The sequence below is a fragment of the Pseudonaja textilis genome, chromosome 7, assembly GCF_049901715.1.
Source record: "Pseudonaja textilis isolate UNSWEBS1 chromosome 7, rPseTex1.2, whole genome shotgun sequence".
Classification (NCBI taxonomy): domain Eukaryota; kingdom Metazoa; phylum Chordata; class Lepidosauria; order Squamata; family Elapidae; genus Pseudonaja; species Pseudonaja textilis.
Genome location: NC_141996.1, coordinates 33,444,899 through 33,458,687, shown reverse-complemented (window position 1 = coordinate 33,458,687; position 13,789 = coordinate 33,444,899). Strand labels below are relative to the sequence as shown.

At 34.2% G+C, this 13,789-nt stretch overlaps 1 protein-coding gene across 1 annotated transcript; it reads left to right on the top strand.

The window, feature by feature from the left end:
• The first annotated feature begins 2,494 nt into the window (after positions 1–2,494).
• Positions 2,495–8,583, top strand: LOC113436222 (SH2 domain-containing protein 1B-like). Its single transcript, XM_026700494.2, has 4 exons — positions 2,495–2,750; positions 3,712–3,775; positions 4,158–4,332; positions 8,354–8,583. The coding sequence occupies exons 1-4, from the start codon at positions 2,617–2,619 to the stop codon at positions 8,389–8,391; spliced, it is 411 nt and encodes a 136-aa protein (XP_026556279.1). The 5' UTR covers positions 2,495–2,616; the 3' UTR covers positions 8,392–8,583.
• The last annotated feature ends 5,206 nt before the right edge of the window (positions 8,584–13,789 follow it).

Sequence of the window (13,789 nt, the reverse complement as noted above, 5' to 3'; positions counted from 1 at the left end):
AGGAACAAGAAGTCAAAGCTACTACTCAATGGAGCAGCAATGAAGGCCTTGGAAAAGATATTCAAGTGTTGTGATGTGTCTATACCTACAAAGATCAAAATAGTGCAAGGACTGATGTTCTCTGTGATTATCTAAGAAAGAAAAAGTTGGACCTCTGAAAGAATAGGACATTGACAGTTTTGAACTATGGTGTTGGAGAAAACTCCCAAGAATACCACAGACAGCCAAGGAAACAAACTAATAGGTCATTGAACAAATCAGCCCAGTCCTCTCTCGGGGCTCAAACTACCAGGGTAATATTATCCTACATTGGATATATTATGTGAAGACCTAGCTCAAATGTTGGAATTCCAGGAAGGAAATGGCAAATTGAAGATGGCTTGGGTAAAAGTAGGTAGACTGAGTCTTCATAATTCCTCTTGCCCACAATTAGAGCTCTGGGAGATGACGGAATAGTTATATTGCTGAAACTATGATTGTCACCTTCGAAAGGACACTGGGTTTGCATTCTTCCTTTTCTAATCAATTTCAGAAATTAATTAACTGCTTTTCAATTATTAGGAACCTTAGGTTTGAATTCTTAAAAAAAAGGATAGGATGACACTTTGAAGTTTGGACACTAGAGGGAACTAGAAGGAACTAAATATTATTATTAAAGAAGAAAAGAACAAATCTGACAGAGTGGAGCAAACTAGTTTAACATTGGATTTAATTAAAGTTATTTTTGAACAATGGACTCAATAATTAATTTTAAAAATGTCTGCTTCTAGAAAAGTGGGGAGAGGAGTGCAGGATACAAAAGAAAAAAGGGAGAAAAGAAAAAAGTGTCCCCTTTGTTGTCATCTTCATTTTCATTGTATTTTATGCTGTAATGAACCTCAATAAAATTTTAAAACAACAAAAAATAACATTTAAAAGATTGTATGTAAGAAGAACAAGTTTTACCAGACAAACACTGATATTGATTTGAAAGTGGATTTAAAAATGACATGCTGCAAAAATGATATAGAAAAAGATGCTACACAAAAGAAACTGCCTTATGTTTTAATAATTAAAAAGGATATACAAATAACAAGCCAAGAGAATGACATGGATTATTTTTTTCTGGATTTACAAAAGGGGCTTGTTAGAGCTTTAAAAAAATTGTGACAAGGGAAAAAAATGGAAAGAACTCAAATTCAACATTATTTCAAGGATCTAAAATGAAAATAAAAAGGAAGGGATATAAAGTTGGTTTATTTGATCAAGGTTAAAAAAGCTTTGCTGTTGTCTCCAACACCAATGGGTTTTTGCTGATCGAGCTTGAGATGCTGAAGTTTTGTTTATAAGTAAGACATTGAAATTTGGGAAGAAGACAGCAATTGTTGTATTTTAAGAGAAGATCATAAGTTACTAATTTTTTTATACTTGTGATAAAAAGTGGGTCATTTGTCTATGTATTTTGGGGTTTTTTAATAGTTATTTTTTCTTTGCAATATTTTTTCTTTTTTGTGTTTTTTTCCATGTTGCAATAATCCAAGCAGAAGATAACTAGAGCATGACTAACTGAACTCAGAAAATCTTGCTGATTGATAGTTAATAGTAAAAAGCAGAAGCTGTACACTATTTCAGAATCTCTCTGTTGATTCTAAGGCTGGTTATTTACCTTCTTTATATTTAATTGTAATCTCATTTTTGTTACTGTGTGCTTTAGGACTGGAGCATGCAGATCATTTGCATCTTTAGCTGTTACTGTTATGACTTAACACTTATTATACTTAACACTTATTCTTCTGTTAGCTAAGTCTAACAGCTATTTGTTCAAAATCAAACTTTTTAACTCAGTTTATTAAATACATAAATTATTCTATACTTATTGAACACATAATTTTCTAAGAATTGTATATAAAATATTTGATTTATTCTAAATAAAAAAGCTCATTCTATTTTTATATGGAACCAAAAATTCTGTAATTCAGCTATAACTTTTTTGATTCTTGTGTCATAGGATTTATCCATTGTTTTCTTTTTAAAAGATATTTCCAAACTATATCATTAATCTTTTTATATGAATTTTGAAATTATACATTGTATGTTTTCCTTCTTTATATCTTTTCTTTTTTCTTTTTAAATACTTTGCAAAATATCTCAGTTCTATTGGCCTGCTACTTGAAGACAAAATAGCTTTGCTTCTTTGTGAGGATGGAACAAACATTTTTTGCAAGCATAGATTTCAGCAGACTATTTTATAGATTATTTATGACTAAGTTATTATACACGTATCAAAGAGTCCATTTTGGATTCAACATGCCCGTGTCGTATTTCCTTACAAATTCAAACAGACATTAGATAGTTTATAATAAGTTGATTAAGGTTTGCATATCCTCCTGTTCTAACTAATTAAAATCCAAAGAAATGAAGGTCTTTGTTTTAACAGCCATGGTGATGACTAACCTATTTATCAGTGAGTACTTCCTGTGTTACCCATCAAGGTTTTGCATAAGGGAAACAACAAATCATACTATAGAGATAGCACACTTAACAGTTTAAATATTCTTTGTTCCACAGTTCAGTAGAGAACAGGTTATATTTTTAGCTGACTCTTAAGAATTAATCTGCAAACAGTTTTATACATAAATGGAATTTCAATTTTTTCATGGAAATATAACTAAAGAAAAGTGTGAAGAATTATTGAGCAAAGTAGGAATAAATGGAAGCTTTTTATTACGAGACAGTGAGACCGTACCTGGTGCTCTTTGCCTGTGTGTTTTGTAAGTACTTCCACTTTTATATAATTAAAATAACTTCTTTTTATTGTTAAAGGAAATGATTCTATTAGAAGAAATGCACATGTTTAATTGAATCTGGTATTGTATAAAGACACTTAAACATGACTAATGTTTTATGGACTGAGTTGCATCTTTAAATACTTGTACTTTTGAGAACCAACTACCATCTGTTTTCAGAAAGTGAGGAAATTGTTCCAGGCACGTATATCTAGTGGGAGTATACATAATACTTATTCTGCTTTATTATAAACTGCAGTGTATACCTACCCCAAAGTTAAATATAGAAATAAACATATCATAAAATTATATGCTGTTTTTGGAGGTGATACATTTCAAATCATTACAGATTCAAGATCAATCCTTATAACACACTTTGAATCAGGATATTTTTATCCACCAGCTCTCACCATCTCTTCTCCAAATGATGTATGGTATAGAAACAGATATGTAGGATATATACATAGCATATATGAAAGCCAGTTCTCATGTACGAATTCAATTGGTTGTGTAATGGCAATTGTCATTGCTACTGAGCTTAAAGGCAATTTGTATTTATAAAAATTATTTAGAGGCAAGTATACGTAATTATTCCATACTGATTTTTCAACCAAATATAATTCTTTTAACTTGTCGATATCTCTGTCTGTCTGTCTAATTTTTTTCTCTGCCAGAACAGATTTTTACATGCTCTGAAGAGGTTAATTTGTATATTTGTTCAGAATTTTCACATCACAAAAAGTTCCTATTTATTTAGCTGATACCTATTTCTAGAAAACTAAAACTTAATTAAGTTACAGTTGTGTTTGCCTGTGACAAATTTATACATTTTGTGCATATTTCTTTTTATGGTTATCAGTTTTAAGCGTATGATTCTTCAGTGTATTTTACTTTCCCAGTACCCAAACATACCCTTCGCTAATACACTTTCCATTCTAAAAATTAGTTATGAACATCTTATCTACACTTACCGAATCTTGAGGAAAAGTAATGGACATTTTATGATGCAGGTAAGAAAATGTATAATCTATTCTTTATTCCTTAAATGTAAAGAAATATAATTTTAATAGACTCCTACAAGACTTTCATGCAATTTTACCAGTTGGAAGGAAGAGAGGCATGTTAAACTAGAATGTGCTTAGATTACCTTATTTTTCAAACTTCATGCATTTTAAATTGTGATGAATAATATTGTTTAATTCTGATTCTGTATTAATATAAAAAGATGCTAGAGGTCATAGTTTGGGAGTATTTTAAAGACAGGCTACATTAGATATAATAATATATGAAATGAATCTATTTCTGTCATTACTTATCTTTTGGATATGAAATAAATTATTAATATGTTTTTGAATTAAATGTAAATTTAGCTTCAATGTGCTTACGTTTTAGACATCTGAAGGTACTCCAAGACATGTCTTCAGAACATTAAACTGTTTAATTGACAACTACAAAAAGCCAAATCAAGGCCTAGTAATCAATCTGTGCTACCCTGTAAATCGTTGTCCTTACTATCAAGAAACTCAGACAGTGTATGTCACTAAAGAAGAAGCATATGAGGATCCTGGTAAGAGATCAATAATTATAAAGGTGGTAAAATATTTATATATTTCAAATTAAGAAACTATCAGCATAGATTACTAAAACTTGCCTTTATGAATGAGAAAGAGGGAGAGGGAAGGGGAGAGGGAGGGAGGCATGGAGAGTGGGAGAAAGAAAGAAAGAAAGAAAGAAAGAAAGAAAGAAAGAAAGAAAGAAAGAAAGAAAGAAAGAAAGAAAGAAAGAAAGAAAGATTCTAATCTACCTAGAGGAATCCTTTACAGGATTGTTATTAAAAATACGGGCAATTCTTTTCTTAGGTGCGGAGATAACGCATATGCAGTATTTTTAAAAGCATTGTAGGATTGGAAGTAGCTGTAACTATTACTGTCCAGAACTAACATCATTTTAGGAAAGTATTGGCTGTGGATTTGGGTTTTCAGATTACTGTCATATCAGTCACATACTAGATCTGGTGTGATAGAATGCATGGTTCTTCCTTTGCATGAACCAATGAGATATGATACTTTTTGCCCAGACCTAGCTTTCAGAGAAGATCAGAGTCTCTTCACAGCCATAGCAGAAATGCCTATCTTGTTATCGATAGAATTTCAGCATATAAATTAGCAGTATTGGCCAAAATCAATAGTGGGTCCAGAGCTTGCTTCTGCTTGTAACAACAGCATTCCCTGAATGGAATTCTAGTCAGAAAACTCTCATTGAATAACTATCAATATTTCGTTCTCCTTGCAGTGCAAAACACCTGCACACTGTTCCCTTGTCAAAATAGAATTTATTTAGAGGGAGCCCATGAAATTTAGGCAGATTGGTAAATTAGTAAATATTAATTGCTTTCAGATTTACCAGTAAAATTAATTCATAAACTGGATACTTATTTTTTTCAATTTCTATAATCACTCAACTCAATCAAGTGACTCTGAGTAGCTTACAATTCTAAAAGTATAAAACAATTAAAATAATAAAAGAAACATTAAAACAATAAGAACACCCACAACATAAGTACAACCGTAACTGATATAATTAATTTACTAATAGTAAAGCCAAATAACCAGGACCCATTCCAGGTCTGGATACATAGCCAAGGTATTAAAGCTTTGCAAAAGGCCAAAATGGTTGAGCCTATTCTAATCTCTGAGAAGAGAATATTCCATAACACAAGAACTATAGTAGAAAAAGTCCTGTCTTATAGTTCTTGCCAGTCTCCCATCTCCTTGTCTGATGGGATCTTCCATCTCCCATCTCCTTGGCTGATGGGATCTGCAGCATTCCCAATTTATTTAGTTGAGTTGGATGAGTAGAAAGTCTTGGAAAAGGACAGTCCTTTGGGTAACCTATACAAGCCATGTAGGGCTTTAAAAATGACAACCAGTACCTTGAAGTGCACCTAGAAATACGCCAGCAGCCAGTGCAGCTCATGGAGTAGTGATTTTACACGTGCCACATAGATGGCACATTTATTACCCATGCAGCTACATTTTGCACCAGTTTAAGTTTCAAATGCTCTTCAAAGATAGCCCCATGTAAAGCATGTTACAGTAATCTAAGCAGGAGGTTACAAAGACATGAGTGATGGTGAGCAGGACTCCTACTCCAGGAATGGGTGCAACTGACATAGTACCCAAAGGTGTTCAAAAGCTCTCATAGCCACAGCTGCTATATCTTGTTTGGATAGAAAAAATCTTCACTCTGAAGGAAGAACCAGTTTAGATTCAGTCTAAAAAATCAGCAGTGGCTCCTCTCTCTGGATCATGTGAACTAATGTGAGCCAACAACATTTTAAGCAAGTACACAACTGTCTCCTATTAAATGGCCAACATGCCAGGTTGTTAAACTCACCATTTCAAGTACCACCTAAGGGCCACCCTGTTAAATTATTGAATGGTTGTGATTATTGTGATCCTGCTGGTTGGAAATGCTTAGTGGAGCAGTGGGGGGGACAATAAAACTATGGACAATCATCAATCCCTCTTCTTAACTTGTTCCACATTAAAACAATAAAGACAGGGCCAGCTGTTAACCTCATTACTAACTGCTTGGCAAATAAGGCAGCAAATTTTGTGCCCGCATACTTTTCTCCTGCTGAAGGACTGATGAGAATACATTAACATCTGACTATGCCCTGTAGGTCAAGGGTCACATACATCCTTTGCATTCTCAAGGTCAACCCTAGATAAAAGATATGGCTGGTCTTTGACTTCAAACCATTCATTTAGCAAACATCAAGTTACAATGGCACTGAAAAAAGTGACTTATGACCATTGCAGCACCTTCTAGTCACATGATCATATGCAAGTGGCATCATTTATGACACTTTCATTAGCGTAGGGTCATGTGATTGCTTTGAAATAAGATGGCGGCAAATAAATAAATAAATAAATAAATAGCTCTTTGTAACCTTTCCAGCCAACAGTCAATGGGTAAAGCCAGATTTGCTTACTGACCACAATTCACTTAATGACTGCAGTGATTTCACTTAACAATCATGGCAACATTGTCATAAAATCAAGCACATGCATTTTCTGCAGTGGCTCACCTAACAGCTAATGGAAAAACTGGTCTCAACTAAGTCAGGGTCTACCTGCATAAAAGCACAGCAACTTATACAGTGCTTCATGGTGCTTTATAACCCTCTTTAAGTGTTTTACAAAGCCAGCATATTGCCCCCAACAATCTGGGTCCTCAATTTACCAACCTCAGAAAAATGGAAGACTCTGTCAACCATATTTTTATTTATATTGTCCTATTTTGTTGGTGGTGGTTTTGACTTTTTGAGTTGTGTTTGTATTTTATACTCTGCCATATTGTGAGTCATCAGAATAATTTTGGAGTTAGGCAGTATGTAAACTGGGCAAATTTAATTCACATTGTTATAATCTCATTCATCTTTACAGTGGAAAAAAAGTTCCTTTTATGTCAGTTTCAAAATAAAAAATCGAAGCAAGTACAATATGCATAGTGGGTGTATGCAAATTCTCTTCAAAAACACCTTTGCTTTGGTTTTACTAAAACGTCAATTCCCCTCCAGAGTGTGAAAAGGACTCTATATCTCAGTGTGACATTTGAGTGATATTACGTTGGAATTGACTGCTGAATGAAGTACGGTAAATTCCTGCCAAAGTGAACTGCCCTCTGACTTTTGATTGGAAGTGTTGCTTTTCTATATTGAGGCACTACAACTGAAGTAGACAGCATCCTACAAAGTGAAATAGTTATACATATCTCTATAAGACTGGGGGGAAATAAAAGGAGATGTTGGAGATATTGGGATAGAAGTTATTTGCTATGGAGGGGTGATAAAACATGCCATAGATACAAGCCTTTTAAGATTTTGACTTGATCTACATTTAACACTGAAAACATAATTGAACCAGAATTTAAAGGAGCAAAAGTAGGAATAGATCAGAGGTGGTATTCAGCAGGTTCTGACCAGTTCTGGAGAACTGGTAACAGAAATTTTGAGTAGTTTGGAGAACTGGCAAATACCACCTCTAACTGGCCCTGTCCCCATCCATTCTCGGCCTCCCGAATCCCAGCTGATTGGCTGGATCATCTTTTGTTGCCCTGCACAGGAGAACAGAGCTGGAAACATGGTTAGTGGGATGGGGAGGGAATGGGTTTTGCAGTATCCTTTTCCTGGAGTGGGGTAGGAATGGAGATTTTACAATATCCTTCCCCTGCCATGCCCATCAAGCCACACCATGCCCACTAAGCCACGCCCACAGAGCCAGTAGTAAAAAAATTGAATCCCAACACAGGAATAGATGTGTGAGGTAAAAAAGAAATCATTTTACATCTTTGCTAGATTTCTGCTCTGCATTCAGGTTTTTGTCCTCTTGGATTGTATATTGTAAGGTAGTCATGTAATAGATAGAATCCTCATTTGACTGAGTCTTATGCAGTAAATTATCTTTCTACTGTGTTTAAATCAACATTATTTAAGCAGCACATTGTGAATATGAATGATACTGATAACTTTTTGCACTGAAATTTAGAGAAATGTAATATTTTTTTTCTTATCCTCTCTCCAGATGCTTGTGAAGATTACATTAACGTCTTGCCTGATTAATCTGTATTATAAAATCCATTTCAGCATGGGCATTCTGTGGATCACAACTGTGCAAACTCTTCTATTCACTTCACTGGATTCTATGTTCATTTGTACTTTGGATAATTCTGTGACAAATACCAATTTTTACTTGCTGGCTTGCTTGCTTGTGTAAAAAGGCACATTTTATAAAATGCATACATACTTGTATAATCTTCTTTCCATGTACCAAGTACATACATGTGTCTCTGTAAATGGTCACTTTATGACCGGATGAAGTGGATATCTGAAAAGCTTATACCACAAAAATGTGATAGCTTTTTCCATATTGTAATATCTCATTGTATTTTCATTTTAAGTTTTCCTTTATTTGCACTATTTAACTTACTATATTTGAGAGGCAAGGATCTTTGATGTTTATAAATTTTTAAATTATTTTAGTTAGTAATATTCAATATCATTGCTATAAGTAACACTTACAAAACAGACATATATTTAAATCTCATGGAGTATAGGTTTTAAGATCACAGTAATAAACATAAGAATCCTAAGAAAGTTTATATGGCTGATCAAGTAGCTGTGCAAGATTTGCTTAAGTAGCATAAGCACTGACAATAATTACCAATTATTATTTAATACATTAAGCAAGCCAAATGCTTCACTTATCGTGCTACATCATGTCCATATAAGAGGCAAAGTTTGGAAAGATCAATTACCTTAATAGCTTGCCCTCTCAGAAAACTTTCTATTTACTAAAAATGTATTTTTAAAGATTACATGTGCTTCAGGGTTAAATTGTGGCTCTTTAGTCTTCTTTGATTTTATTTCTGCATACATATTTCTGCATAAAAGAAACCTGCAAACTCTGTTCCTCCATGCCATGGGTGTCAAACTCAGTGTCACGTTGCCTTCACATAACGTTTTATTGTTTTTCCCTTCACTGGGGTGGATGTGGCCTGCATGTGACACATCCGGCCCGTGGGCCACCAGTTTGAGACCCCTGCTCCATGCAACAATGATGTCACCTAGCCTGTAAATGAAATGTCTGCAGGAAGAAAAGGAAACTCAAGAAGATACCAAGAAGCCAACAATTGTTTGAACTACATAATTTTATTTGGGTGAAGTGTCACTATACAAGAAAAGATACAAGTGCATATAGTTTTTCTTGATGGTATTTTACAATGGAATTTTACATTTTGATCAATTGTTGCAGGTAGCATGCAGTATGAATTCAAGGAACTCTTATAAAATGCTTTCTTTTTAGTTTATATATGAAAAATAGAACGCATAACATCTAGCGCTTTAAATAAGCTGCATTTTAGAAAAGAAAAACATCATTAAAATGTTTGATTAATTCCACTAATTCATTTTCTTGTTAAAGTAAAGCTATTACAGAGTTTCGTCATCCCCCCCACCCTTTTTAGTAAAAACATTGGCATGTTACTAATATTTAAAAAAGTACTAGAATGCAAAAAAGGGACAGTATGCCAGAGAAATGAGTTTAAATTTGAAAAATTATATACAACCTTTTAACTTAAAATTACATTATTAAACTAGACATAGGTCTAACTTTTTAAAAAGTTACCAAAGTATGAATAAAATCACTGTATCCTTACAGTACATTATTGAAATTGAAGTAAAATGGTTTCTAGCTGAGCCTTATAGATGTCTACATTTTTAATATAATTTCATGCAAGGCTTTTTTTAGTTACCATCTTCTTTTTTCTGCTAATAACTTTTACACTTTTAAATTATATTGTACTCAAGTGTTCTTTTCATTTTATCCATGATAATGTGCTATAATCTATCCTGTGAATTGAAATATCTTGATGAACTGTGAAGAATACATCTCTATAAAAAATAAATGAAGTATTTTTCCAGATAACGTTTGTTTGTGCAATGATTTTTCTTTAGAGAAATGAAATAGTGTTAGGAACACAAATGAAATAGTGTTTGGAACACTAACACTAATGATAGAAAATCAATGAGAATGTCAGTTTCCAAATTTTTTCATGAAGAAATGCTACTCATTTTACAGTTTTGGGGATTGGGGGTGAAGCCATTTCAAGAATCAAGAATTTGGAAAGGACCTCAAAAGTCACTTAGTCCAATTCCAGAATATCCAGTGCTGTGTTGTTTAACAAGTACTGTAATCATACTAATGTCAACTTATAAAACATTTTGTATACACATTTTATAGTTGACAACAGAAAGAAGGGGGGGAGTTTTAAAGAGCAGGCGGCAGTGTGGAATCGAAAGTACATTCCATTCAAACACTGATTAGATGACTGAAGCTTCTGCCGTGCAAAAATCTAATTGGAGAACATGATTAATGACTCTTGGCTATGGACGTTTTTCATTGGATGATATACCCAGAGGGGTGGTGGAAAAAGCAGGATCAAGGGTGATAGTGAATTACATATCTCAAGTTGGCTATGGCCAGGTAAATGCTGAACATAGAATGTTACCTTCAAATAAATATTTTTTAGTTTTGGGAGTGTGGCTCAAGGCTCATGATTTAACTGGAGTAACTGCCGGAATGCTGACAACTACTTTGGCTTTAAGAACTCTCTTATCAGTTTATACTATCAAGAAGTTACTCCTAATGTTAATTTTGAATTATTTTTCTTAGAAGTACAATCCATTGCTTCAAATCTTAAAACTCTGGAGCAGTATAAAACAAAATAATGTATTTTCGCATATCTCATAATATCCAATCGGTTTTCTTGTGTGGAATAAATGTTTGAATCTTTTCTCATGAGAGTTGATCCCTAAGCCTCTTACCCTCCTTCACCTAAAATGCAATAGAACATATGCTATTGTTATATCACTTCCATTTCAAACAGCTAGTGATCTATGATGATGAAAACTTTTAACTGGGTATATTTTTGATTGTTTTTAATTTATTTTGATTGCTTTTCAATTTAAGTTTTATGTATATAAAGACAGAAGCCTGTGGAAAATAATTATCATTTCCATTACACAGTATTTAACACTTTCATATTGGTTGATTTTATCAGCCAGGACATAAGGTTTGTAAATTATCTGTCACAGGAAATAACAGCAGAAACATTTGCCTCTTTATTTGATAAAAAATTGTCAACGTAGGACCAAAGTTACTATGTCTGCAAGTACACCTAAGGTTCTTCTAAAATAACAAATATTTTGTAACCATCACTAAGATATACCACACATCTAGAACTGCCCAGAGCAGATATTATCTTCAACTTACCACTTATTTGTGAGGTGGACTTCAATTAACTCATCATATAATCTATTTGTTCAGGAATTACTAATGCTCTTAGATGAGAAAGAGAATTCATATGAAAAAATGAGCTGTTGTTTTAACTCATGGCCACAAATGGGAAGAAAGGATATAAAGTGGGTTAGAAATAGGAAGCCCCTCTTCCAAATCTGTCTAAATAATGGTAACAATGATCCTGTTATCATGGATTACTAATATTTCATTCTCATATAGAAAAAAAATGAAGGCAGACATGGAGTTGAAGTCTGAGAGGATAAAAATATTACAACCACATGACAGATCCAGACATTCTGTCATATCTTGCTAGAACAAAAAGTTGTGTCAATTGATGCAGTGAGAGGATAGCTAGATCTTTCAAAGTCTGCAAACAGTCTGAATGGCAAAATATCTGCATTCAAAATTCCTAGGTTGAAAAAGACTGATCAAAGTGGGAACAAAAATACCTCCTTTTACTACAGATATGACAAGCAACTAGAAAAGAATGGAGGTGGGAAAGGAGGGGACAAAACAGCAAGACTACTGGAGTGGTTTGCAATGTTATCAGTAAACAGTAGGCTATCTAAAACTTAGTTCAGCGTGTGACACTTGATAAAGAGTTGTTAGCCAGTGTATTCCATTTCCCAACTATGAGTATTATTTCATCATTATAAAGATATGTACGCACAAACACACACAAATCTTTGTTGATTTATTTTATAACATTAAGACACACACAGTACAGTAATTGTTGTTTTCCCTATCCTCAATATCTTGTCTTAAGTTGTCTGGAAACATTTATAGAACTGAAACATTATGTGTTGTAACAGGTTTGTGAGACTCTTTGAAGATGAATCACCTGTGTTCATTCAACTGGAACACTGATTTTGACACATTACATAGAGGCACTGAGCATATCTGATACATAATTTTTCTAAAAATAACAGATCATTTTTAGTTTGGGAGTCTCAAGGAAATGAATTAGCAAAATAATTGTAGCTTCCTAGTCTGCCACATAGACTCAATATCCCTGCCCATGTTGTTTTATTCTAACTAGCTAACTGCAACTGGATGGAATCAGAAAATTGTGAATACATTTTTACAAGATGGTGTGATCTTAAATTAACAATAGCAATAATATAGTAGATAATGTAAACTGATTCTAAACTCTGGCAAGAAACCCTGAAACCTTTGGATGGATGGTTCCAGGATATAGATCCTAGGGAGCTTAATTGTTCTAAATTAAGTTGTACCCTTTAGAAATAATAACATATATTAACATCCTGCAGAGATGACCATGTCGTTTAATAAACTATTGAATACCATAGCCTCAGCAGTGATATTGTGTGGAAAGTACTGTACAAACAATGCAAGATCCAATCAGAATAAAATGTCCTGCCTGAGCAGGAGGTTGGAATAGAAGGCATCCAAGGTCCCTTCCAACTCTGTTAATTTTAAATGGCACATTGACAAATTACGATTATAATCTGGTAAATTATTATACAGTAATCTTTCTGGTCACAGAAAACTGCATCCGCAAAACTATGCAACCAGTGCAGCTTAGCAATGCTGAATTTCTACTGTTTATAAGGTCACGGATGTGTTGGTGGGTTTTTGTTTGGTGTCTTGCATTTTTTATGGATTGTCAAAGCAATTTTAGACACAAGCATGACTGGACTTACTTCCGGGTGAGAATAGAATTGCAGACGAAATCCCTCCCTCTCCCTATTCAATCCTCGATGAAAAGTCGGGACACTCTGCCTTAGGACAAAGATTTAATTCGAGGGGAACTCGGAACAAAACGAGGCCAAAGGCACCGCAACCCTTTCCTTCTGAAATCGAGAGTAAACTTCTAAAAATTCAACCTGGATTTACCTGCCTGTATTCTACAACGCCTAGTCTAATCACCCCTCCCTGCAGAGCTTCTCTCGAACACGCTTTGAGAAACGGACGCGGTTTCTGTCTAACTTCGGTGGGGTTTTCGCGGACGGAATTTTACAAAAGCGTTGGTTGAAAGCAAAAATAGGCTAGCCATCCCACATACTGGCCTCAACTACGCCTGGCCATATTTCACATCGGCTAGAGAGGATGAATGCGGTCGAGCTCCGAGCCCAAGGCCAACAGAACTACCCCACCAAGATCGTCCTCACTGGTTCCCAGCATGCAAGAGATCTTCCT

Excerpts from the sequence above, each read along its gene's own strand:
- LOC113436222 (XM_026700494.2), top strand. The coding sequence starts at position 2,617 with ATGGAATTTCAATTTTTTCATGGAAATATAACTAAAGAAAAGTGTGAA. Across the intron at positions 2,751-3,711 it reads GCTCTTTGCCTGTGTGTTTT|TTATGAACATCTTATCTACA; the intron begins GTAAGTACTTCC and ends TCTAAAAATTAG. Across the intron at positions 4,333-8,353 it reads AGAAGCATATGAGGATCCTG|ATGCTTGTGAAGATTACATT; the intron begins GTAAGAGATCAA and ends TCCTCTCTCCAG.